The 26,569-nt window shown below is 46.3% G+C and overlaps 3 protein-coding genes across 3 annotated transcripts in view; 2 read left to right on the top strand and 1 right to left on the bottom strand.

The window, feature by feature from the left end:
- LOC142004182 (tumor necrosis factor receptor superfamily member 10A-like) overlaps positions 1-26,569 on the bottom strand; it is a 68,127-nt gene that overhangs the window by 39,124 nt on the left and 2,434 nt on the right. The window contains exon 3 of the mRNA XM_074981663.1: positions 3,599-3,653. The gene's annotated coding sequence lies outside the window, so the exon portion shown is untranslated. The remainder of the gene's footprint in view (positions 1-3,598; positions 3,654-26,569) is intronic.
- On the top strand, positions 17-12,448 carry CHMP7 (charged multivesicular body protein 7). Its single transcript, XM_074981665.1, has 10 exons — positions 17-329; positions 2,855-3,029; positions 5,332-5,517; positions 6,469-6,602; positions 7,034-7,082; positions 7,399-7,518; positions 7,820-7,918; positions 8,313-8,373; positions 9,345-9,497; positions 10,615-12,448. The coding sequence occupies exons 1-10, from the start codon at positions 40-42 to the stop codon at positions 10,677-10,679; spliced, it is 1,332 nt and encodes a 443-aa protein (XP_074837766.1). The 5' UTR covers positions 17-39; the 3' UTR covers positions 10,680-12,448.
- On the top strand, positions 16,852-18,240 carry LOC142004284 (D(1) dopamine receptor-like). Its single transcript, XM_074981825.1, has one exon. It carries the CDS (start codon positions 16,882-16,884, stop codon positions 18,238-18,240), a length of 1,359 nt encoding a protein of 452 aa, XP_074837926.1. The 5' UTR covers positions 16,852-16,881.

Below are 26,569 nucleotides of genomic sequence, written 5' to 3'. Positions count from 1 at the left end.
GGGGAGAGGCCGGTGCGGAGCCGCCGGGCCGTCGCGTCGATGGGCTCGCCGGGCGCGGCGCTGCCCGGGCCGGGCCCGGAGGGCGACCTGCCCCCGGAGTGGGAGTCGGACGAGGAGCGCATGGCCTTCCTGTTCTCGGCCTTCAAGCAGAGCCGGGAGGTGAACAGCACCGAGTGGGACAGCAAGATGGGCTTCTGGGCCGCGCTGGTGCTGGGCCGCGGCCGCCGCCGGGGCGCCGCGCGCACCTGCCTGCGGGAGCTGCAGCAGGCCTTCGAGCGGCGCGGCAGCGTCCCGCTCGGGCTGCCCACCGTGCTCCGCGAGCTGCTCAGGTAGCCGGGCGGGCACGGGGCGGGCAGCGTGCTGAGGTCCCCAGTGGGGACAGGGCCCGGGTGGAGCAATGAACAATAAACGGGGGTCACTGGCTGGGAGGGTAGCGGGGCAAGGAGCAGCATGCTGGGGTTCAGTGTCACACGTCCCATCTCATACAGAGCCGCACGGCTCTTAGCAGAGTCAGGCACCGTCCCACAGTGGGTTTTTGTTTTTTTTAAATTAAATCTGTTTGTCCCAGATTCCTAAATGGCCCCCTCAAGGATTGAGCTCACAACCCAGGAGTTTGTAGGCCGGGGCTCAAACCACTGAACTATCCCTCTCTCTGAGCTGGAAGGGACTTTGACAAGGCATTGACTCCTGCTCCCTGCAGGGCCAAGCACCCTCCTTCATATATTTTTGATTTTTAAAAACTCTGTTTACCGCAGATCTCTAAATGGTCCCTTCAAGAACTGAGCTCACAATCCTGGGATTAGTAGGGCAAGGCTCAAACCTCTGAGCTATCCTTCTCTGTGAGCTGGAAGGGACTTTGACGGGGCACTGAGTCCAGTTCCCTACATGCCCAGCAGGACCAAAGACCCTCGCCAACCATTTTTGGTTTTTAAAAAAATCTATTTACCCTGATTCCTAACTAGCTCCCCCAAGGATTGAACTGACAACCCTAGCTTTAGCAGGAAGAGGTTCAAACCCCTGAACTATCCCTACTCCATGCAAATGCTTACAGGACAGCATACGTTGGAATTGCAAGTCATAGGAACAACAAGAATTGTAATGACAGCAATATCCTGGGGACTACGGCTAGGTTTGGGGTATAAGGCAGCAAGGAACTTGAGGCACTAGGTGCATGATATGCTGGGGGTCCTTGGGCACGTGGAAATGTGGGAGGGGTGTGAGGCACCCAAAGGAACAAGCCTGTGATCACAAGGGTGTGTTGGGCACAGGAATGTTGGGGAACATGGGATATTACAATGGGAAATGTGGTAGGTTTCATGAACAGTGTGCACAAGGGAGACTGCACCAAAAGGCTGGTAGGAAGCAGTGTGGTGGGGTTTGCTCAGAAAGTTGGAGTGTTTGGACACAAGCAGGGAGCAAGGAGGTTGTATGAAGCAGAAGCAGTTAATGGGCACAGAAAGCAGTATACTCAGGAACACTGCGAGGGCTGCATTGCATGAAAGTGCATGGGGCCATATAATGAGTGCTGGGAGGCCAATGTGCCAGAGTACCCTGAGGAGGAGAACTAGGTATGGAACTATGGAAAATGTTTGGGGGTTGGAGGTAACGTTTTGTTTTTTCTTAGTATCTATCCAACATTCACACAATAGCATTGCAATTGTTTTCCTCTGAAAAACACTTAAGGAACAACCTATAGGTTCTCTCTCTCTCTCTCTCTCTCTCTCTCTGTTCCTATAGGTTTTATGACAGAAAATCGTTTACCTATCAGGCTGTGGCCACACTTGGCCAAAACTTCGAAATGACCATGCAAATGGCCATTTTGAAGATTACGAATAAGACACTAAATTGAATATTCAGCGCCTCATTAGCATTAGGACGCTTCTGGCTGCGGCGCTTCGAAAGCACCACTTTCAAACGCTCACAGCTCGGCATGGCTACACGGGGGGTCTTTTTCAAAAGGACCCCGCACCTTTCAAAATCCCCTCATTCCTCTCAGCTGAGGGAAATAAGGGGATTTCAAAAGGTGCGAGGTCCTTTCAAAAAAAACCCTGTGTAGCCGTGCCGAGCCGCGAGCGTTTGAAAGCGGTGCTTTCGAAGCGCTGGAGCCAGAAGCGAGCTCATGCTAATGAGGCACTGAATATTCAATTCCGTACCTCATTAGTAATCTTTGAAATGGCCATTTGCATGGCCATTTCGAAGTTTTGGCCAAGTGTGGCCACAGCCTCAGTGTTCCTGATAACACACAGTGATTATATCTGGCCAAAATCAATTTGTTTACTTAGTCTGGTTTTGTACAGCTTCCAATTTATGTACTTCATGCACCAGATTCTTCAAATGGCCAATCACTGTAAGAGCTTCATTGGAGCCAGTTTCCTTTTTCGTTTGTGTGTGTGTTTTCACTTTGCAAAATGAAAGTACAACATAGAAAAATATTTGTAAAATCAGCAAAGTTGCAAGAGGATGTGTAGACAGAGGAAGTCCCTTGAACTACTTTCTGTAGGTTTGAAGTATAGAAATCCCCCAAATAAATAACAAAGGAAACTGACTAGAATTAAGATTTTATAGTAAACCGCTGTATATAAATTCTGTCAAATACACAAATAAACCATAAACTGTTCTTTTGAGCATTTTTGTACTATACATAACATTTTATTGTAAATTGAGAATTACAAATTAGAAAATCTTTTGAAATCTACTGGAATAGTGGACTAACTGTATGCTCTGTGCTGAGGAAATGTTATTGTTAAAGACCACTCTCCACAGAGATCTCTACATGCACTGATGATTTCATCTGCACAGTGTGTACTGGGTTATCATGTCAATTTCTGATTTTTGTATGTCTTACTCTCTTCAGACGTGGCAAACTGCAGAGGGAATCAGACTTTATAGCCAGCGTAGACAGCAGTTGGATCTCTTGGGGTGTGGGAACCTTCATTCTGAAGCCCTTGAAATGGACCCTGTCAAGTGTGCTGGGTGACAGTAAAGTGCCTGAGGAGGAGGAAGTACTGATTTATGTAGAGCTGCTTCAGGTGAGCATTGCACTGTCTGGAGTTTGCCCTGGTTACCCACATTCTGAGGATGGAGTATGTGTGTGTGGGGAGGAGGGAGAGGGTCTTGAGATGGCAACCATGTCTGCTCCCCTATCACTAACAGGGACAGACCCCTAAGAGATCTTTATCAAGCATTCTTAAAGCTAAATTACTCACCTGAGGAAATGAAGAAACAATTGACAGAGCCAGATGAGTACCCAGAGGTCACCTACTACAGGACAAGCCCAACAAGAAAAATAACACCACTGGTTCTCACCTATAGCCCTCCAGGCTAAAACCACTCTAATGCATCATTGACAATATACAACCTATCCTGGAAAGCAGTCCTTCATTCTCACAGACCTTGGGATGCAGGCCAGTCCTCTCCTACTCGCAGCCCCACAACCCGAAGCAAATACTCACGAGCAAACACACACCATACCGCAGGAACTTATCCCTGCAACAAACCCTGTTTCTAACTCTGTCCACGTATCTATACAAGCAGCATCATCACAGGACCTAACGCCACAAACCACACTCATGCACCTGCATATCAATGTGATACATACCATTATGTGCCAGCAGGGCTCTTCTACCATGTATGTTGGCCAAACCAGACAGTCTCTGTACCAAGGATAAATGAACACAAACAAGACATCAGGAAAAGCAGCATATATAAACCAGTAGAATACTTTAATCTCCCTGAACACTCAATAATGGATTTAAAAGTAACCATCTTTCTGCCAAAAATATATATTGAAAACAAGACTACAAGTAAGCCACAGCCACTTGACTGCATTGGCCTCATTAACGCTGTCTCCCTTCTTTTGATATACTAGTAAATATACATACATACATCTGTCCATCCATCCCTCTGTATTTCCATTCCAGTGCATCTGATGAAGTAGGTTTTACCCATGAAAGCTTATGCCCAAATAAATCTGTTAGTCTTTTGGGTGTCACAGGACTCCTCTCTTTTTTTTTTTTTAAATGAGCTTGAAGTGAAAAACTAACTAAAAAAACCACAAATCATTCTGAACTGATTTAAACAACAGTAGATAACAGCAGTTCAAATGATTGTAACTGGCGTTATAAAGAAGTCTTTTCTCTGTTCAACTTGTTTGCACTGTGCACTTGACAGCACTCAGTGTCCACTCTGCTGCTGTTTCCTGGATAATCAGTGTCCCATATTAGTATGGGGTTTTTATACAGTATCAGGAAAGAAACCCCTTTTTATAAAAGTGACTATAAAATACTGTTGTATTAGAAGGTGGATAAAGTTCAAGGCACTGCATTCAACTCTTCCATTTTTTTAAAAAGTTGTTTAGATTTTAGGTGTATCTTTTATTTTGCAAAAGAATGTCTTTTGTGTTGCATGTGGAAAAAATGACATAACTGATCCAGGTAACTTCAAAGGTTTGAAGTGGGACAAAGTCAAAAAGGAAGATACTTGGGAAGCACAGAAAAGCTATGGAATAGCTTACTCACCATGCAGTATCTGTTGCTTATTTTGTTACATGATTTGGCAGAGGAAACAGGAAGCTCACAGCTCCAGTTCCGCAGGAACTGAGGGACAAGTGATTCTCCTATACTCCATTACCAATAATGCTGTTTTTAAAGAATTATAAAATTTTCTTCTTTTAAAATTTTACGAACAACTCTAATTGAACCTTCATTGTGTTTTAGCCCTGAGGCTTTAGAAACATTACCGTGTCACACATGAAATAAATAAAATATACCCCCCAACCTCCTAAGATTCTAAAATACAAAAGTAATCTTTTTTACAAAGCTCTAGAGAGAGCTACAATACTAGGTAATTTATAAGCTTCTGTGAAAAGAATAAAAAGAGAATTGGGGAGAGACATGGGAGCGTAAATGCATCTGTTTGGAATGGATATGAAAGCTGATAAGGACATGTTGCCTTTTCAAAGTAAAGCAAACACTCAGTATGCGTGTGCCGTAGGTGAGTGTTATACCCATTTCAGAGATGTGGGGGTTAGTGAAGTGACTTGCCTCACTTGGGGGTCCAATGCCACAGGTTCTGGCTCACTTTCCTGTGCTGTGGTCTCTACACCATATTATTTATACTGTGTTATGAATTACAATAATGAGTTAAATATGTGCAGATTTGCAGGTAAAATGTCCCTGATATACATGACTTGCATGGTCCATGATGTGGTAAAAAGTCACAATCGCATTGTGTGTGAAATCTACATTGGCACAGAGATGTTGGATTTGGTACCTATTGTAGTGACAAGAAATGGATCCAAATACAAGCTAACAGTTAGTTTTTTTCCTTCAGGAAAAGGCAGAGGAAGTTTATCGCCTCTATCAGAACTCTGCACTCTCTTCCCATCCTGTTGTTGCACTCTCAGAATTGCGCTCGCTCTGTGCCAACATATGTCCGGATGAGAGGACCTTCTGTCTATTGCTGCTTCAACTGCAGAAGGAAAAGAGGGTCACGGTCATGGACCAGAATAGAGAGAAGGTACAGTGCGTGATCCCATTCCTGTCTTTCATTTTGTTTAGTTGAAAAGCACTAATTTTTATGGCTAAATGCCAAAAAGGAGGCTTTCATTAGCCATTGTCTCTGTATGTGTACAGGAGAAAATGGCTTTTCCCTTTTATCCTAAGTTGATGGTGCAGGGTTGAGGCTCTAGCATATTCACAGAGTTTGTAAGGGGATATCCAAATTCCATTTCCCAAACAGTCTTGTAAATATCTAGCACTCTTCACTTCAGACAATTCGACACTGCACAAACTGATAGTCAAGCTATAGGCACAGGTTATTTGGTGTACGTAAAGCAAAACCATCCAGCGATCGAGGTCAGGAAGGAAAGGAGAGCACTGTGTGCAGCTGAAGCTGCATAGGGGTTTTGGAGTGGCTGAATGTACTTGGCCATGAGACTGGGGTTAATACTGCAGTTCTTGGAGTGAGTTGTACCATAGCTTTTCTGATGACTGTAAATAGCGGTGTCTGTTTTGCATCTAGTCAGAATGGTGACACTTGTGGGTATGCAGTGCATTCTAATATCATGCAGGGACACTGGAAGGTAGTAATACTTGATGACCTCTCGTCTTCACAGTGCTGCACAAACGCTAAGTAACTGGTGCTGAACCCAAAAGAAGAATGCCCTTGAAACTGTCCAGCATAACTGCAGCTTCTGGGCATTCCTTTGAAGCATCAAGGCTTAATGTTAACATGGCTCAAGTGTAGTATTTACTGGATTATAGGACAAGCAGGTATTGTCCTTTCTTTAGCCTCTACTTTACCTGTGTCCCTTTTGTTAAACAAGGAACTGTGGCTGCAGAGTTTATACAGCCTTTTTTCATTGAAAGGAAGAAATCTTGCTTTCTTGGGGTAGATGTTGCTCTAGCGATTACTGAATTGCCAGACTGTAGGAGATGTACAAGCAGCAATGTGCTCCTCCTCCTATAGATAGTGAAGTTTGCCCGAGGCCTGCATGCTAAAGTATCCCCAGTGAATGATGTGGACATTGGAGTCTATCAACTGATGCAGAGTGAGCAGCTGCTATCACAGAAGGTGGAGTCACTTTCACAGGAAGCAGAAAGGTAATGTGGCGTGTCTGTTCTTCCCTCTGCTAGCTCTGGGGAGAAAACTTTGCTTGGGACCTGGTTCTTTAGTGCATGTATAAAATGTTGTTAAGAGACTTCTCTTTTCTTATGACGGTGTGAAAAAGTAAGACATGCCTCTTATTTGCCTGTTGTGTGGGGAGCGAAGTGTGGTAACCCAAGATTCTCTGTGCATTTCATGTGGTATTGCCACACTCAGCCCCTTGCTGGTCTTGTCATTGGATGCACCCCAGAATACTTGGTATCATTTCCCGCTAGGCATACTGGAAAGTGTTGGAGTGATTTATGGTGTGCACTGGAACTGAATGGGTCAGTTGCAAGTGGCTAAACAGTGGTAGAGGGAAGGAAGGGATAGAGGATATCACAGTTGCTTCATATGCATAGGCTTGAGCATCTGATTGCTCTTGCAGATGTAAAGAAGAGGCCCGGAGTGCTTGTAGAGCTGGCAAAAAGCAGTTGGTAAGTACACCCTGGCCCTGTCCACTCTGCTAGGGAAGCTGTGATCCTAGAATTGTGATATGAGTTGGGCAACTTCTGAGTTTCAGCATTGGATGCCAAGACCATTTGGAGACCTGCAAAACTTGCTGCTGTGGCACACGGTGCTACATCAAGCACACATTCTGGTTTGGTGTAGGATGGCAAGGAGAGCTGGAGGGCATCTCAGTCCTAAAGTCAGCATCTGGCATGTTCTTTGCTGCACTGAATAGTTGTTTTAAGAAGGGACTTCTTTCGACATTGTCTGGTTTCTGATCCAAGTTTGTGTGTATGTTCCCAGGCACTGAGATGTTTGAAGTCCAAACGAAGGACAGAGCGGCGAATTGAACAGCTCCTTTCCAAGCTGGATGCAGTTCAGGGCATCTTGGATCGTATATATGCTTCTCAGACTGATCAGATGGTAGTGTGTTTCTTTCACCTCTTGTTTCACACAGTCACTTGCTGCTTACTTTTGCTTTGCTTTGCCTACCTGTTTAAGCTGTGTTTGACGAGCTCCTGAATTTGAGTAAGATCTCATCCTTTCTGCTCCAGGAGATCCTGAGGATAGCATAGAACTCTTACTGCTGTCCTGCTAAGAACTCAGCTAGGATAGCAGAAGGCATGCACTAGGTCTTCTCTGAAGAAGCAATGGCTTATGGTTCCTTGGACTAAGGAAAACATTTTTAATAGGACTAAACTTCCTTTCTTTTCTCCTTAATAAGGTGTTCACTGCCTACCAGGCTGGAGTAGGAGCTCTGAAACTGTCCATGAAGGATGTCACCGTGGAGAAGGCAGAGAACCTGGTTGATCAGATTCAGGAGGTATTGTGAGAGGATGGTGGCATATAAGGACAGTTAGGAAAAAAAAATGGGTGGATTTACTAGGCATATGTCTTAGATGTTAGACTTGAGGCTTCTGACACTATTTGCCCTTAAGCTCTGCACATCTCTTGAGCTGTATAGTCTTGGAACTTTCCTTATATCAGCTTCCGCGTTATTCCTTTGTCCTTAAAATACCTGTGACGTTAGCACTTCAAGTTCTGATAGATGTTCTTTTATAGCACTCGCTTATGTAGAAGTGGAGATGCACTTTTCTCATCCTGTGGATTATGTAAATTTTTAACCATTAGCTTTAATAGTATATTTAAATCTAATTGCAGTCCAAGCAAATTGAAGGACTTTATTGCAGAGCCATTCACTGTTCATTCTCTTTCAGCTTTGTGATACCCAGGATGAAGTAGTCCAGGCTCTGGCTGGAATGGCGATCAATGGCTCAGGTGAGTTGATTCATTTTTGTGGGTTTCTCCTCTCCAACCACCTCACCCTGGTGCTTGCAAGTGACTCTTCCCAGAGAGTAGACAGGTTTTTTCCCCCAAGAGTCATGTGTTGCACTGGCACCTTGTAAAAGGCACAGAGGTTTACAGGTAGTGTCCTGGTGTCTGACCAATGATTGCAAGTGACTCAACATATTGATGGAGAATTAAGGTTGGGAACCAGCTCAGAATTGGACTCCTCCAAACATACAAGTTCGTATAACTGCAGGCGAGCTTCCAGGGTTGGGGGTTGTGAACTACTGACTAATTTTGTCTGGTTTTTGGGTGGATACTCTTAGCTTCTTCCTGGTTTATCTTTTTTGCAGTGCCTCACCCTGTTCACTGTTTTGCTGTCTCTCTTCCACAACACTTCCCCTCCCACAGACCTTCCATGGCACACAGGCCTCCACAGTGATAACCTCTGCCAGAGGATGGGATGTATTAGCACCTACTGTCTTCAGCAGACAGCACCCTCACCACAGTCCTAGGTGTGGCACTTAAAGTCCCTTTTGCCAGGAGGTCCTGGCTGAGAGAGATGCATGTGGCATAGCTCACAGTTTAGAGTTGGATTGGTTCTCTTTGTGGCTTGAAGTAACTTTGATAGAGGCTGAAATCAGGACATTAGTGCCTCTTCTGAACTTGACTTGTAAAGTCAGGGTTAGCTTTTTTACCTGAGCAGGAATCTGTGCAAACCACCAGGTAACTGAGGAGTTGGCAGAAGCTTTTCAGGCTCAGGTTCTCAAGTGGAAGGTTCTCTCTGAAAGGAATATGACCTTTGCCTGAATGAATAGCTCTTTCTCTCATGGATTGTTGTACTTGCAGCACTTTGCCGCTGTGATGCCTTCCATGGCCACTGGTATGTTTTGCTTATATGTGCTGTGAAGATATTGTTTTATTCCTCCAGAGACTGATTTGTTTCTTCTCTAATCTCACAGAGGTTGACACTGAGGAACTTGAGAAGGAACTGGATAGTCTCCTCCAGGACTCCACTCAAGAGCCTGTGGACCTGCCTTTTGTTGCCCCGAGTCTTCTTCCACCCAGTGTCTCCGATACTGAGCTTAAGGCAGAGTTAGACAAGGAGGATGGAGGTATGTATCAGCAAACAATTTCAGCTGGTGGCCTGCTGCTGAGGTCAAAACCAACCATGTACCAAGAGACGGTGGCTCTCTGTCCCCTTGCTTGCAGTCAGATATCCTATTCTACAATTTCATTGCTGTGCAATAAATTGGCACCTTCTGGCAGTGTTGCCATAGAAGCTAAGCGGGATATAGTGTCGGGAAGCATAGTGCCCTTTACACCTCTGTTGGTGCGGTTTCTAGGTTACTACCTTTGTGTGGGTGCTGCAGGATGGAGAGGAAGAATGCTTTACTGCTGCCCATTTCACACCTCTTCTGTGGCTAACTGACTCCCATTTCCTTGGCTGTGAATCCAGCATTGTATTCCCACAAAGACAGAGGACACCCTTCTCTGAACAGACCTACTCCCGTTACGTAGTGAAATGGAGAATTTGCCTACTTTCATAGTTACTGAAAATGTTTCCAGCTAGTTAACGCCTGAAAGTGAAGGCTCTGAAGAACTGGATGGAGCTCATCATGTATTTTGGTGTTAAATGTGTGTTTTGGTCCATTTTATAAATATTAATAGGTCCATAGCTTAAACAGTTTATCTGCCATGTCCTTGAATATGCTGTAGGCCCTTTTCATGTTCTTCTGGGCCCTTCATTGCTCCCTCTCCTTTTGCATGTAGGTGAAAGATTATTAAAGTGGCCACTAGTTACAGCTTCACCTAATAATGATGAATGATTTAAGTTTAATTAAAACAAATAGAAATTATGATAGTGGATCAAATCATTAATTTGTTCAGTCTCTAAAGGGGATACCATAAGGAGCTTCAGAGAGGCATGAAATCTCATGATGATAGAATGACCTGCCCATAGAAGTTTCTTCATATCTTTGAGCACTTAGTAACTTTCCTATGTCCTGAAACATGAGGGTTAGTTTCCTTTATATCTTAGGGCAAAATAGAGGTTATGCTATTTAAGTGTCAAAAAAACGCTATGAACTTACACAGCATACGGGGGCGTTGGGGCGCTTAGTAACGGTTTGCCTGTGTCTGTTTTCAGGAGTGGAAATGTAGTTGACGTTTCTTTAACCTTTCCTGTTGCTAAACACTCACTCTTCTTTTCTCTTGTGTCTTCATTTGTAGGTCTGGCACAAAAGACTGCTTCTACAAACCCTGAACCCAAAAGAGCCCTGCAACTGGGTCTCTAACAACTCTAACAGCATCCTGCTGTTGTAATTTGAGAAGTTGTCTTAAGTTTGCTTAACTAGTGACCATAACTTTATAAAGTAACTTTGGAAGTGTGGGCTAATGGTCCCCTCTTTACTGGATGTCACTTTGCTAAACGACAGGCTCTGCTGCCATGACAATCCACCCTTTCTGGAACTGACCCTCGCTGGTGTTGCTGTCGTCTCTTTAGTGTCAATATCTACACTGGTCTTGATTTGACTTATTCCAGGTTGCCTACAATGTTCACTCTTGCCTATGAGTTCTGTCTTCCCTGCAGGATTACAATGCCTGAACTCTCCTACTTCATAACAGTTCTCAAGTTTGCTATGGCGAGCATTGAGGAGAACATGAAACTCAGTAGGATCACAGCTGTTTGACCTCTGGTTATTTTTGTGGTTGTGTAAAAAGTTTGGCATGTAACATAGGTACTCAACAGTCATCTGTCTAAAGCAAGCTTACACACGTTGATAGCACTATCTTTCCTTATTTGTATTTTGCACGATTGTGGTCAACGAGACCTATAACTGTTCTATTGTATGAGACTTGTTGCCTCTAGGGGGCAACAGCTGCCAGCAGAAGATGAAATGTATACTTTTTGTAATACACTAAGGCTTTGAAAGGGGACCTGCAAAGAACCTTTAAAATGAAGGTATTGATTTGATGCTGTGTGATGATAAAGGACAGTGATGTTTATTAAGTTTCTGCTTGATTTTTTTTACTTGTGGAAGCAACAACTCAGGTTTAGTCTTCCCTGCACTTCTTGGAAGTCACAGGCATGGTTGTGTGAGCTTATGCACTATCAGTGAATGGATGGGGATTTTGTATTTTCCAAAGTGTTCATGAGACAGTGGTATTAACAGTAAAACAGTTCATCCAACCTTCTAATAATCCTATTTTTTAGTTTGTGGTCTTAAGATGGTGTAATTTCTCTAGGACACCAATTGCCTAGAGAGAACCTCAATTTCTAATGTAAAAAGACAAGCAGAGGAAATAACCATTAGGATCTGCCTTTGATCATTGGGAAGAAGTGCAATTCCTCTTTGTAGGTCACTTTTACTATGCTCATCATGTACATGGAAGAGAGTAGGCCAGCTCTGTCTTGCTTCCAGTTGCATTTGGTGTGGCTGGATTAGCTGCTTTAGGTGAGGCAGGTGCTGCCAACTGTGTGCTTGTATATCCTAGCCCCTGCTGGGAGCATCATGTCCAGGACATGGCATGGTGCATACCAAGTATGGGCTGACCCAAGGAAAGAAGGCTGAAGAGTGGACTAGGTGTGTGTACATTTGTAACTGGTCTCCTTGTGTCCCCATGTTCGTGTCAATATCTGTTTATTGGGTATTAGCCCTATGTTGCTTCCTGTATCAGCGTCTCTCCATTTCTCAAGCCATGGGGAGAGCAATTTGGAAGAATAGTGACAGTGGATCGTCGAGTAATGAACAGGGGACATGGCAATGGACCTAAGCCAACTGCAGGAGCCATGGAAGAGAGCTACCAGCAAAGTATATATAGTTGCTGCATCTGAATGTGGCCAGCTCTTCTTCTACTGTACCCCTCCCCACCAACATTACCACTCCTCCTTAGTGGAGACCCCTTCTCCAGTAGAGGGTACGATGCAAGTGGTTGGCAAGTCACCTGGGCCACAAACAGAACCATGTTCAATAATTTTAATGTCTTATGTTTCTTTCCTTTGTAAACAAAAAGGGGAAATAATTGCTGTTTTTTCTACCTGCCATGTAATAAAGGGGACAAAAATCCATTGTGCTGCCAGTTTCTCTTGCGTTACCTCTGACACTGACCACATTAATGCTGCTGCCATGGTGCTTCCAACACCTGTGATGGGAAGATTGCTTAGTGTGAATAGAAGTGGGCAACTGACAAGGGTTTCTCTCCAAAAACAGTGGTGGCTAATCCATGCACCAGGCTTTTGGGTATACCTACAGCGTGATCTCTAGGAAAGCAACTAGTGCTCCAAATTGCATCCCAATTAAAATGGGCAATTGATTTCAGTGGGACACAGGTCCCTGCTGGTTTATGATTCGTAAGCCTTGGCATTTTTTTGTGAGCATTGGCTTAAAGCTGTTTGATTCCTCTCTTTGCCCTTCAGGACATGCCATCCCCTCTACCTCTTGTTCATCCTCTGGATGCTGCATGATTATTTCCCACACTTTTCCTCCTGTCCATTTTATAAAATGACTAACGTTTTGGGACTTTTGTCAAGGACTCAGTCCCACAAGCTTGTAGATCTCCCTGCTGAATATTTAGAAAATCAGCATAAATGTTCCTTTCCTCGGATTCCTTTGCTTAGGTCAAGTTATGTCCCCCTGGAGCACAGTAAACTGCCATGCTTGGTTATTGATCCTATTTAGAAGCTTATATAATCCCTAAATCCCTGTTCAGTTATTACTTTATTGGATTAATCTTCATAAATGACTCTCCTACTCTGTTAATCTGACTTTCCCTTATTGATTTCAAATTAAGTTTTAACATTCAGAATAGCAGCTACTTGTATTATTATTCCCAAGTAACTACATTTTTCATTGTTCTCCAAATCCCCTTCAACTTCTCCCTACTTTTTGACAATGTCCAGAACTGAATGCTGTATTCTATATTAGTGGCTTATCTTGCTCCATACTATGATTCTGGCCCTCAACTGCATACACTTTGTGGGCAGAAGGGTCTGTTTGATTCCAGTGTTGCATTCTAAGTTACTTGTCCACTTTCTGAAGTTTTAATGACAGCAGAAACTGCTTACACCCAGTAGTTAAGATCCTTTCTACACGTACAGGAGAAGTAGAGTACCAAGTTTCCAGACAGGCTCATTCCCTTCTGAGAGGGGCAAGGAAGGAACAAGCTGTATATATACCGATTGCAAGTGTTTGTGAAACATGCCAGACAGACTACTGTTCTGAAGGGCTGGAAGAGGCAGTTAAGAGTTAAACCTCAGCAGCTGGTGCCTTACTTGAAGTGGCTTGTAATTTTCATGCTTTGACTCCAAGTGGGAAAGTAATCAAGACGACTGTATGGAAAGAAAGCTTAAAGATGTGGCTGTGAAAAAGAAGAGTGGAAATAGCAGAGGGGTAATTTAGAGAGAAGCACCCTGTTGCCAAGAAGGGAAAGATACTAAATACAAAAATACTAAAGAATGACTTGTCACCAAAATAGAATCTTTTCATACCAAAGAGCTTTGCAAAATATATACACAGTGCTCACTTCGCTGAAATACAGATACTTCTGAAATGGATAAGCAGCTGTTTAATGATCAAGCCTACACACCAGTTTAGTATAGGAAGCAAAGGATATTGCACCCAACAGAAATTGTAGGAAGAATTTCAGATGGGCAGAATGTAATCACCTAAGTTCCAATTTGACCATGACACCAGGGTTAACAACTTTCTCTTCCAAAAAGGATCATAGGAATTACAATGAATATCAGTTCTGCAATCTGAGAAATGCTGGTTTCATGTCAAAGGCAAAACGGTGTTCCTAACCACCATGGTGAAACATTGGTTCAGAACTATAAAAGGAAGAATGCTTCATTCCTCAGCAACGTATCACAGTATCTCCACAGTAACTAGGATTTCCCATCCTGCGGCTGAGCCGCTTAGCTTGTGAGATATGACCATACCTTAGCTTGAGCTGGTCTTCCTTGGGGGCACCTTGAAGCACTGATTCTGACCTAAATGAGATACAGAATGCCACCTTGGGCTGAAACTTAAGACTAGGTGACTGATCTCCAGGTGCCTACCATATGTCAGATACAGAGAAGCACTAAATGGCCTTTCAGATCCAACAGGGTAAGAATGACCTACAGCATCTAACGCTCATGAGGCTGCACCCATGCCTAGTGTCCCTGATCTCCTGCATTGCGACCAGCACATCAGCTTCACCACAGAAGTGGTTTCCTATGCATGTCCTTGACCAGGAGTTAAAGATCTCTCATTGCTTAGTATCTCATTCTTCCCTTCTATACCAAGGTGCTTTCATCCATTTTCATATCACCATTGATGGGCAAATAAGAGGTCTGACCATCTCAAAGGAGCTCATAAAACTTTTAAAGACAGCAAATGTGCTGCCTTGGTATAAAAAATTGGCAAGAACCTGCTGGAAGGCAATGGAACTGAGAGACAAATGAAGCTCTGGCAAGCTGTTATTGTAATGTATTTAGCTACGTAATTTAAAGATCTCATTAGCAGGGGTGGGGGAGTCTCCTGTGTCATGAGACGGATTTTAAAGAACAATATTTTCTTCCTGATGAGAGTGGTCACTTTTGGGGCTAGATCGGCAAAAGGGTGCGTCACCTAGGAACAGCCTTGAAGATGTAGCAGCCAAAGGATTCAAGGGTCATCTCTGCTCAGACTGAAATCTAAGATTATGTAATGCAGGGGTTGGTATAAACTAATGAAACCAAAACACCCAATAGGCTTAGGCTGTTTCATCAGGCTAACTGCTGCTTCCTTTGGAAATGGTGTACCAGACACGGAAGGGTTAAGATCGCTGCATGAAGTTAGAGAAAGCAACTGGGAAATTGGTGAGTTTAGTGCTAAGGTGAGGCTGATTTCTTGGGAGAGTTTGTTTTAGAAGGGTTTTGCTCTTTGCTCCTTGGCAAGTTTGCCAGTGAAGAGTTTCTCCAAAGCTGGTTAATGTTGAGAGGCTTCTTGGGAGCTGTTTCCACTGGAAATTTAGCACATGAGAAATCCCTCAGGAGCAAAGCTGCCTCTAATATTTTTACATCCGTGTGCAAATTTATCTGCACTGAGGTACTTGAAGATGTGCACTGCCAACAGTAGCACATGTTACTGGCTGTGGGTGCTATGCCAATCAGCTGGGCAGTATTTCAATCTCATGGGTAGCTTCCCAAGTATGCAGCCTGGTGTTTCACTGTAGCTACCATAACCAGCCTCGGAAATTTCCATCCTACAATAAGAAACTGAGATCACTGAACTCTTCTCCGTTACTGTGCCCCAGCATCACGTGAGAAGGAGAAATAGCACCAGCCCGGTCATTACAGCTACACAGAATGAATAACCCAAAGACCTGAGGGACAGATTTCCTTGCACTGACCATGAGCTAAGCAGCACCTAGTTTTTACTGGAGCCCCCCTTCAAATTTAAAACAAAAAATTGGGTACAACCCTGCCCTTATTCCCCGATAGGAGGAATAGGACTCTGGAGTGATTATACTGCAGTAGCATGGAGCTCTTGTGCCATGCTTTTCATTAAAGATTTTGAAGCATTTTACAAAGGAAGGTAAGTATTATTGTCCATTATTTATAGAGGGGAAAACTGATGCACAGAGGAGAAATAACTCACCTAAGGTCACACAGCAAATCAGTGGGAAAAGAAACCAGGTCTCCGAGCCCAATATCCTGGTCACTAGAAGACGGTGCCACCTCCTGCTAGGAGGATCAGAGTGACTTGGATTCCTGTGTTCTGAACTCCCAACCTGGCTAATAGTAAATTTTATCTAAACATCCCAAGTCTTCACTCTGGCTGAGTGGTCATCAGCTCATCCCTCTTCCCCCAGTCCTATTTTCCTGTCGTCATTAAATCTGACCCTTTCCTCAATGTTAGCAGAACAGTCCCACGCCCCCAATATCTCAGGGCTGAAAGCACAGGTTGGTGAGGGCTCTGTGCATGGGGGGGGGCTCTCACTCATGTGAAATCTGGAGCAAATTAGCAAGAGGCAAGAACAGCAGCAGCCGAGCAGCTAGGTGTTAGAGCTGAGAAGCAGAGAGCATCAAGCAGCAGCAGCAGCAGAGAGTGCTCCCTAAACTCCCCCTCACACCCAGCAGCAAGTCCCAGCCTGGCCAATACAAAAGGGACCCTCCAAGCGATGGATTTGCAACAGCTGATGAGCCCCCTGCAGGAGAAGGGGGAGGGAAGATTGCAGCTCAGCAAACCCACCCCACACAAAAGCAGGAGGTGAGTGAACCGCAAGCTGCATAAGGAGAAAAGTGGCGGGGGGGAATGCCAGGCTGCCTGCAGGAGAGCTGGAAAGGAGTGAAAGATTGGAGCACCTCTTGTGACTGGGAATCTGGCTTGGCTCATGAGAGCTGAAGAGCTGGGAGGGTCGCAGTTTGTGCCTCCAAGATGCAAAAGGAGTAAAAAAGGAGGAGGTGTTTTGTGCGCCGATGGGGACAAAGCACCAGTGAAGTCTCTGCGGACGGCACGACAAGGGGGACTTATGGAAGGGCTTTACCTGCTGGAAGAGAGAGAGGGGTTGGAAATGACCAATGACACTCTCAGCAGGAAGAACTGGGTGGAGGAGGACAATTTGGAGATGTCCCTGCGGGTGGTGATGGCCGCCCTGCTCTTCCTTCTCATTCTCTCCACCTTGCTGGGCAACACCCTGGTGTGCATGGCTGTGATCAAGTTCCGGCATCTGCGCTCCAAGGTCACCAACTTCTTCGTCATCTCGCTGGCTGTCTCCGACCTGTTTGTGGCCATGCTGGTGATGCCGTGGAAGGCAGCCGCCGAAGTGGCTGGCTTTTGGCCTTTCGGGGGCTTCTGTGACATCTGGGTGGCCTTTGACATTATGTGTTCCACTGCCTCCATTCTCAATCTGTGCATCATCAGCATGGACCGGTACTGGGCCATCTCCAGCCCCTTCCGCTACGAGAGGAAAATGACCCAGCGGGTGGCTTTTGTCACGATTGGGGTGGCTTGGTTGCTCTCCATCTTGATCTCCTTCATCCCAGTGCAGCTGAGGTGGCACAAGGCCAGCGAGCTCCTGGCTAAACAGGACCTGGGTTTGAACTTTACACAGGGCTCCGAAGAGAACTGTGACTCCAGCCTCAACAGGACCTATGCTATCTCCTCATCCCTCATCAGCTTTTACATACCTGTTGCCATCATGATTGTGACATACACCAGGATCTTCCGCATCGCGCAGCGGCAGATCCGCAGAATCTCCTCTCTGGAGAGAGCTGTGGAGCATGCCCAGAACTGCCATAGCAATGACTGTCCCCACGAGGCCTCCCTGAAGAACTCTTTCAAGAAGGAGACCAAAGTCCTCAAGACCCTCTCCATCATCATGGGAGTTTTCGTCTTCTGCTGGTTGCCCTTCTTTGTGCTCAACTGCATGGTGCCCTTCTGCGACCTTGGTCAGCACGATCCAGGCAAGCTGCCTTGTGTGAGTGAGACCGTCTTCAGCATCTTTGTCTGGTTCGGCTGGGCCAACTCCTCCCTCAATCCTATCATCTATGCCTTCAATGCTGACTTCAGGCGGGCCTTTGCCACCATCTTGGGCTGCAGCCGCCTCTGTCCCAGCAACCTGGTGGAGACGGTCAATTTCAGCAATGAGCTGGTTTCCTACCACCATGACACCACCTACCAGAAGGATGTGGTGACCCTCAGCTGCCCGCACCTTCTCCCCCATGCCACCCTGCCGGTGGAAGACAATGAGCAGACTTTTGACAAGGTGTCTCAGACTCCCCCCGACAACCAAGCCAATGCCATCCTGCCAGCTGTGGTCCACGTGGAGTGTGAGATGGAGATATCCCTGGAGAAGATCACGCCCTTCACCTCCAATGTGCTGGATTGAAAAGGATCAGGAAAGGGAGCGTGGGCCGGGGAAAGGGATATGGTCGAGAGTCTGCACCAGTTGCCAAGTTTCTGGAGAGAGAGGGGAAAAGGAATGGGCACCTCTCTGGCTGGGAAGGCGTTTGTATGTTGGCGTCTTACTTGGTCTGATATAGAAAGCCCTGCAAATCTGCAAGTATCAGCTTTATTTTTGTGAGTATAGATGTGGACACAAATGTTTGTGGCCACACAGGACTCTTCTGATCTATTCATAAGTGACTTTTCAGGAGACTGGGTGACTTGGGGGAATGGGATATGGAGTTTTTCGCCTTCAGTCCATGGGCTCAAACCCAGCCCAGGTCAGTAGTGGATGAAAATGTTTGATGTCTGTTGGGTGCCAGAAGAGTTGGGTGGGTCTCAGTGTAGTTCCTATAAAGAAGAAAATTCCCCTGGTGTAATTGTCAGTAGCTTCCTCTGAGAGACCAACGATATTGGGACAGGTCTTCTCTCTCCATCATGTTGGAAGGTATCAGAGGCTGGAGAATTTGCTCTGTTGCTTTTCCTGGTCCTGTGTGGCTAAGCACCATGCTGCTATTCTCCAGGGCAGCTAAAGTCACACAGAAATGTAACAATCCAGGGGCACTGCTGCCTGCAGGCTTGTTCACTGGAGCCTGCAGGGCTGAGTAATGCTCAGCTCCAAGGGTGTTACAGCCCTACTTATTGTGTCAGTCTTGACCTGTAGAGAGCACCTTCTTTTGTGGGGCAGGCAGAGAATCGCTTTACAAGCCACCTTGATCCTGGCCTTTTCCCCTACTCCCCTGGCTCACGTCCGTGTGCTCGTGCTGCAGCCAGCCATCCCCTGAGAAGAGCAAACGGGGAACAGGCAGCTGGGCCTCCTCGGCTCTGTGGAGGGGAAGTTGTTCTAGTGTTTATGGCAAGTAATCCAGGAGTCCTGACTTCCAAGAATCTTCCCAGCTCTGGGAGGGGAGTGCGTAGGACAAGGCAGTGAGTGTGAGGGAGTTGGGATGCTAAGGCAGATAGCTCCATTGCTGGCTTGCTGTCCTGCATGTCCTGGGGAAGCTGAGTAAATAGGCACCAGTTCACCCTTCGGAGGTCTCTCTTTGTTCTAGCTCAGGCAGTTTCTCCTCCAGCCCAATCCGAGAAAAGGCCCATTGGACTGGAGCTTTCAGGCTGCGCTCAGCTGCAGGCTGTCCCGAGCTGTAGAGCTTTGGCTCTCATTGCTGTCTGCACTATAGTTTGCGAATCAGCCCTGTCTCCACTTGCACTTGTGCTGGGTTCAGTTCCATAGCACCTGTTGCATACATCACTGCTGCCAGCAAAGGATGCTTTCTCTACAGCTGCTCATGCTACTGCCGCCAGTCTGAATCCTTCCTACCCAGGGAGTGGGGGGCAGAAGCAAACCCCTGGCTTTTGGGGGAAGATGTTGTTCCTCTGCTTTCCCTACCCTCCCTCATTCACCCTCTCTATAGTCTTTCTCCATTTTCCTCGCAGTCTTACCACCCCTCTGCCCCATCATCATAGATACTGGCGCAGTCTCATTTCAATAACAATACCTTTCTGAGACTCTCTCCTTCCTCACCCGTACTTTCTAATTAGCATCTTCTTTGCATATTCTAAAGGGGTCTAGTTGCTCCAATACCAGACAGTGTGTGTGGGATATGAGAGATGCCCCCAGCAATGCTTTGCAAAACGTGACACTGTTTTTATAGTGTGCGCTGAGGGGGGCTTGGTTAACCATTGCAGTACAAATGGCATGGCCAGGGTTACCCTGAATCCAGGTGCCTCTGCTCTCAGGCACCGGCAGTTCCTGTGCACTGCCAAAGCACCTTCCACTCTCTCCTCCCACCAAACCTTAAAAAAGAAAAAATCAGAAGGTGCTAATTACAGCGTAACAGTAATTATCAGACACAGCCCAGTGGCAGTCAAATCACAGTGCCATCAGTGTGCGAGGGGAGCCGAAGTTTGAGGGCCTTAGTTCCTAGGATCACTCTGCAGATGCACCAAGAGGATGGAACTTATGCTTTATAACAGCCTGTCAGTACAATAGGGCTGTCTGACTTGTGGTTAGAGCAGAGGTGGGCTGCCTGGTTCAGTTCCCAGTCAGGGGGAAAGGAATCCAATGGATGGAATGGAAGCAGGGATGGGGAGTCGGGGTGCCTGGTTTCTGTACTCTGCGGGATGGCCATTTATCATATGCTTATACAGTACTTAGCCCATCCCTGGTTGAGACATTACTGCATTATCTGATCATTAATATACACTTGAACCTCACTGGGCCAGGGTGACATTTACCAGGGGACACAGAAGAGTGCCCAAATCTATTGCTGCTCAGGAGTATAATAGACACAGGCTCATGGTTCATCTCTGTTCTCTGGGGGAAGGCCTGAACCTCTCTGCGGCCACTGAAACACTGGGCCAGTCCAGCAGATTCTGTGCTCTTCCACCAGCCTCCTTCAATCAGGTGCATGCACTACGTGGTTGGGAACTTGCTGGTAAAGCGTACCCCTCTCTGGTGGCCATTCCTCGCAGAAGATAAGCACCTACTACTGCTGCTAGCTCCTTTAGCCTGAGTGCTAGAGAGCTGTGCTTCTGGGGCTAAAGCGCCCCATTCAGTCCCCATGGATAATCCATGGCAGAGATTGTTGCAGGAGCTCTGGGCTGACTCTGAGTACAAAGGCACATGTTGCCATTATGCGACCAAAACTGGCTCAGAAGTTGTCCTCAGGAGTTGCCAGGCTGCCTGGAGAAATAAAGCAGTCACTCCCTCGCCTGCCTCTCAGGATGGGACTGACTCTGCCTTGCTCTGGGTAATCAGATGATATTACCTGGGAGCGAAGGGCAAGGTGCTTTGCAGGAGTCTGCCAGTTTCAGCATCCATTTGGATCGAGCAGACTGACAGAGGAGCCCACCTTCCTTCTTTCCCACCAGGTTTGGGGATCACAGGCACAAACGTACTATGGTTGTGATGAATGGGACTAGTCAAGAGAAAGAGTGAGATGCATCTGCAGAGATGGCTGCAGACAGGGAAGAGCTGAAGATCAGGCAGGAGCTGGGAAGAGGTGGCTGGCTTGTCTCTTTGCTTATGCTGGTAGGGAGTGAGGGACTAGTTAGAAAGCAACCAATCTCCCTCATTATTTCTCCTCTTGAGTTTCTTTCCAAATTGGTGTCATTAGACGCTGCCCTCATCAGAGAGACACAGATGCAGGGGGCATCTCCAAGGGAAAGCGGAGCCTCTGGGTGAAGGCTGAGGACCTCTGGCCACTTGAAGGAGCTGAGCAGAGGCTCTTGTGAAATCACAGGCCTAGCTTTCTCAATCTGTATGGTAATGTAGAGCAATCAGAAACAGCACAGTCAGAGAGGCAAGGCGGATTAACCCTTCTGGGAGCTTTTGACCAAAAGAGAGACCACCTCTCCTGGGTGGCAGTGAAAGGTGTTTGTTGCAGCCGGTTAGGTGCGAGAGGGAGTCGAGGTATCAGCTGTGTTTTGAGGTTCCCTAGGTGGTATGGAGGCAGGTGGGGGGTGGATGTGCAGGCAGGCAGGTGAGACCTAAGTCCTGCACAGAAGGTCTGACTGGACCTTTGTATGACCCACTCTCTCCTCTCCATCTCTTCAGTCACCTTCTTTTGCAGCATTTTGTCCTCATCCCAATGGAGAAACAAGAAACATAGCTTGGTGTCCCAGGCAGCTAAGGACCGCGGGGGGGGGGCGGGGACTGTGATGAGCATTGCTGATGTGTGTGCGTTGGGGTGTGAGACTGCTTGCTTCTTTGCCTGTATCCTCAAGCAGGTGCTGCCCACAGTTCCTCAGAAAGCGCTGTTGGATAGGGCAAAGATGTAGTTGTGAAACACCCGTGGGAGGAGGCCAGAAAGCCTCACCAGGAATGGGCAGCTGTGCTCCAAGGTAAACAGCACCTCAGGCTCTGCACAGATTTGGCAAACCTGAGCCACCAAAGAAAGCAAGAGGAAGAGGGCGACAAATGTGTTTTGTGGCTGGGGAGTTACTGAAGGGTCAGAGCCAGACAATGGGAGGTGAAAGGGGCAGTAAACCTTTTCCCTCTCCTACAAAGGGACGGATTTGGAACTGACTACAGGGTCCAGGGACCAGTGAATCTCAGGAAAGGCTTCACACACAAAATCCAAAGCTGGGCCCGGCCTTCAAATACAGCCCAAAGCTTGGGCATGTCAGGATCTCTGTACGTTCCACTCAGAGCCCTCATGGATCAGCCAAAAGTGAAGACGACTTAATAATAGCCAGGTGCAGGTTGTGCCCTGGGCCAGGAAGCGCACTGAGATTATGACTTCTCTCCACGGACTGTCTTTGTGTTGTCTGGCACAATAAGGCCCCCATTTCTCATTGGCGTCCACTACAATAGAAATAGTGACAATCGTGCACTATATTTTAGGGGCACTTCAGGTTTATTTTCACTCTACTGCACACTTGTGCTTGAGGCAGCATTTTAACCAGGGGACTGCAGAGTGCCACCTAGTGGTCCATCTCCACCCACGGCGGATTTTGTAAATTGCTGTGAGATCCCCCATTTACCTGTGCGGCTGGAGAACGAAGCTAAATGGGGCTGTGACTGATAAGTAAACAACCCTGGAAAATAGACTGCCCTGCACTTTTCAGCTAATCCATTCCTAATCCATGTTTCTTGTAGCTACAGCCATACAATGGGCAGGGAGGGAACAACGCTGGGTGACAAAGTTCTTTGTACATGGTATTTCTTTTAAACCTCTCTCAGCTCTTTGCAAATGCTCAGCATGACCTTGGGCAAGCCATAAATTCCCAAGTTTTCATGTGGCCACTGATTGTTTTGGGCGCCCGATGCTGGGACTGACCCCTTGCAGGTCCCACTGACTTCTATGGAAGGTGCATTTTAACCAGACTCAAATCCTTAAAGCAATGAGGTGCCTAATTTTCTTTGAAAGGAGAGGGAGTGAGTGCCCAGGATTTAAGGCAGTGTAACCCTTTAAGGGGGCCACAGGAAATTCCGGAATGAGGGAAGATTCTGGAGCAGTTGATCAGAGAAAGAAGAAGAACCTATCTGGTGAGCATGGAACCAGTAAATTGCCCTGCAGGTGGGTTACTTATTTTAAACAAAACATGAGAATCGAACGTGTCATAATTCAAGGGCTAGAGCTCCAACCTTGACTGCATGAGTACAAGTTTGTTTGACCTTTAGTCACTGCTTACAGTGCTCTGAAAAGAGTGTAGGCTCTATCATAATGTGGGAGCAACAGTGTCGGTGGGACCGTGCGTAAACCGTGCCCCTCAGCAATCCAGGTCGAGTTTGATTTTTTTCGGTTGGGCCTGCTGCCCCTTGTGATTCCTCACACCTCTCCAACGGACGGCACAAGACACTACTTAAAGTCCTACCCTCTCCTAGAAAACGAGCTTTCACCAGTCTCTTGGGTAACTATTTTGTTAGTCTTTAAAGTGCTACACTTCCACTGCTTTGTTTTGTTCAAGTTTCACTGGCTAATTAACTCAGGCCTTTGACGTTGTAAAGTGCTGTGTAACGTGATTATTAAGCCTCCTTATGAGCCATGAATAAAATTAGCTGGAGAAAGATGGATTGGGACTATCCAGACAGGATGATTCCCCCAGAGGCAGGGAAACACCCCTTTGTACAAAAGACAAACTCCTCTTCCATTAAACCAAGATCCTCACACGTGTTTAGGCACTTGGTAACTTAACTCCCACTGAAATCAGTTAAAAATAGGCCCAAAAAAGCCAAGAACAGAACACCACTGGTCATCACCTACAGCCCCCAACTCAGACCCCTGCAACGCATTATCAAAGACCTACAACCTATCCTTAATCAGGATGCCACACTCCAGAAGGCCCTAGGTGACAGGCCTGGTCTCTCCTACAGACAACCTCCCAGCCTTATGAGGATTCTCTCCCACAGCCACAGTCTATACTGCAGGAACACCAGTCCTGGAACTTTTCGTTGCAACAAAGCCCGCTGCCAGCTTTGTCCACGTATCTATTCTGGGGATACCATCTCTGGACCTAACCAGGTCAGTCACAGAATCATGGGCACATTCTCATGTTCCTCAACTAACATCATCTATGCCATCATGTGTCACCGGTGCCCAGATGCTTTGTTTACTGGACAGACTTCAAACTCTCTTAGACAAAGAATTAATGGGCACAAAACAGACATCAAAACGCTCCTGAGTCACAAAGCTGTCGGCCAGAATTTTAATGGAGTGGGTCATTCTGTTAATGACCTGAAAGTCTGTGTTTTACTGAAAGGGGATTTTCACAGCTGTTTGGAAAGAGAGGCTGCTGAACCCTCTTTTATATTCAAATTTGACACATTAACACATGGTTTGTACCGGGATGACAATTTTCTAGCTCATTATATTGGCTCTTTTACATACTTTGCTTTATCTAACTCTTGACGCCCTGCCCCTTCTGCCCCTCTGCTCACTGATCTGCTCACCTTGATGATAATGTTTCTGATTTGTCAACCTTGATTACTATTTTTGGTTCTCTGTGCCTTAAATACTGAGTCTGTTCAGGTATGGCTATGGTCTGAAGAAGTGGGTCTGTCCCTCGAAAGCTCATCACCTAATATATTTAGTTAGTCTTAAAAGGGCTACTGTACTGCTTTTTTGTTTTCATAGTATATAGACTAGCACGGCTATCTCTCTGTTACTACTGAAATCCGTTAAATTCTTTGAGGTAAGTGCCAAAATACCTCACAGGATCATGGCCTTAGTGTCACATTAGGAGACGCCCAACCCAGAAGACAAATAGAGGGACCATGAGAAAATTTTGCCCTCTGAAGTTGCAGCTGCTTTAAAAGAGCCTGAACAGCCCTTAGCATATCACAAGATAGCTTATTATTGATCTCTGTGGTTTTATTTCTCATGCGTTATTGCTGTATGGTTTTGCACTTTGCCCCCTCACCTGCACTGAAAGATGGAGGAGCAGCCATCAAATAACCTGTATTAATTATCAATTTGTTTGTGATGATGATTACATAGGAGGAAAATTAGTGGGTTTCTACATGATTTTGGTCCCTAGTTAGTGCTACATACTGAATCTGCTTCATACACTGGTATAACTCCCTTTTTTCTTAGTAACTCCCTGATTTACATGGGGGTGAAAGGAAGAGAATTAAGCCCAGTAAATGTAATACAGCCCCGCCAGCGGCTTGCCCTGCTTTCATTAGGAAGACGCTTTAACAAATCCCTAAATAGAAATACCTGTTGGATTAGCACGGCTGCATAAGAAGGAGCTGAATGTGGATCAAACATGGTTCTAGGGTGAGGAAGAAATAACCCAGCCTGACTACACTTTAGCTGATTGTGTCAGGGGATGACTTGTGTGAGTAGAGGTTGCTGGACCAATGACCTGATGTGGTGATTTCAGCTCAGAGGCAGAAGAGACGATAGCACTTGGTACTGGACTAACGTACCAAACTATTGGAGTTAACAGCTGTGATATGGATCATCTGGGCACATGAGTTTTGCAGACTTTAAATCCCTGTGCTGGAACAAATTAAGGTCCTGTCCTGTACGCAAATAATTTTAGGCAATGTCTGGTTGTATAAAGCACGCTGAGATTATTTGTGTGTCTGGAGTTACTTGTGTCGCCAAGTGTTTGCAGAGTCGGGGCATTAAGCTGTATCTACACTACACCAGCAGTGCTGAAGCTGGGCTACTGTTGCACAGATGCTTCCTCCAGCAACTTTTTCTATCAGTTTGGTTAATTCACTTGGCCAAGAGGTGGTAGCAAGGTCAACAGAAGAATTCTTCCATCAATTTACCTGTGTCTACACCAGGGTGACAGTTCAACCTAAGTGCAGAGCTAGATTGAGCCAAGTTGTGTGTGTAGACCAGGCCAAAGGGGTGCCTCTGTGGGTTTCAGGACTAGCGCTTAATTTGCGCCTGGGCTAGCCAGGGTTGAGCCTAGTGATGCCGACAGGCACTGCTAGCCATGGGGCAAGGTGGGAGGGGGGCCTGGTTCTATGGCAGGAAGGGGCAGGGCCAGTAAGCCCTAAGCACCACCCATACTGTGGCACAGTCGTCTCTGCCCACTCCCCGACAGCCATGCACAGCCAGAGCAGTGTTGCAGCTGTTTCCCAAGGATCTGCAGGCAATTGCCCCCTTAACTCACCCCAGTGGCAGCCCTGGCTGAGTTCCAGCATCTGTAGACTTGGCAGTTTCTAGCCCTAGCACCTCTGGGCTTGCCACATCAGTTACCATTTAAAAAAAAAAAAAGGTTTGAGCCTCAGCGCCTCTTTCGTTGCAAGGCCTGGTCCTGCGCCTTTCCTGAGTGAGTTATCCCATCGGTCTAGGCGGGATGTGCCACAG

This window comes from Carettochelys insculpta, chromosome 31, assembly GCF_033958435.1.
Source record: "Carettochelys insculpta isolate YL-2023 chromosome 31, ASM3395843v1, whole genome shotgun sequence".
NCBI lineage: Eukaryota > Metazoa > Chordata > Testudines > Carettochelyidae > Carettochelys > Carettochelys insculpta.
This window is presented reverse-complemented; position numbering and strand designations above follow the sequence as displayed.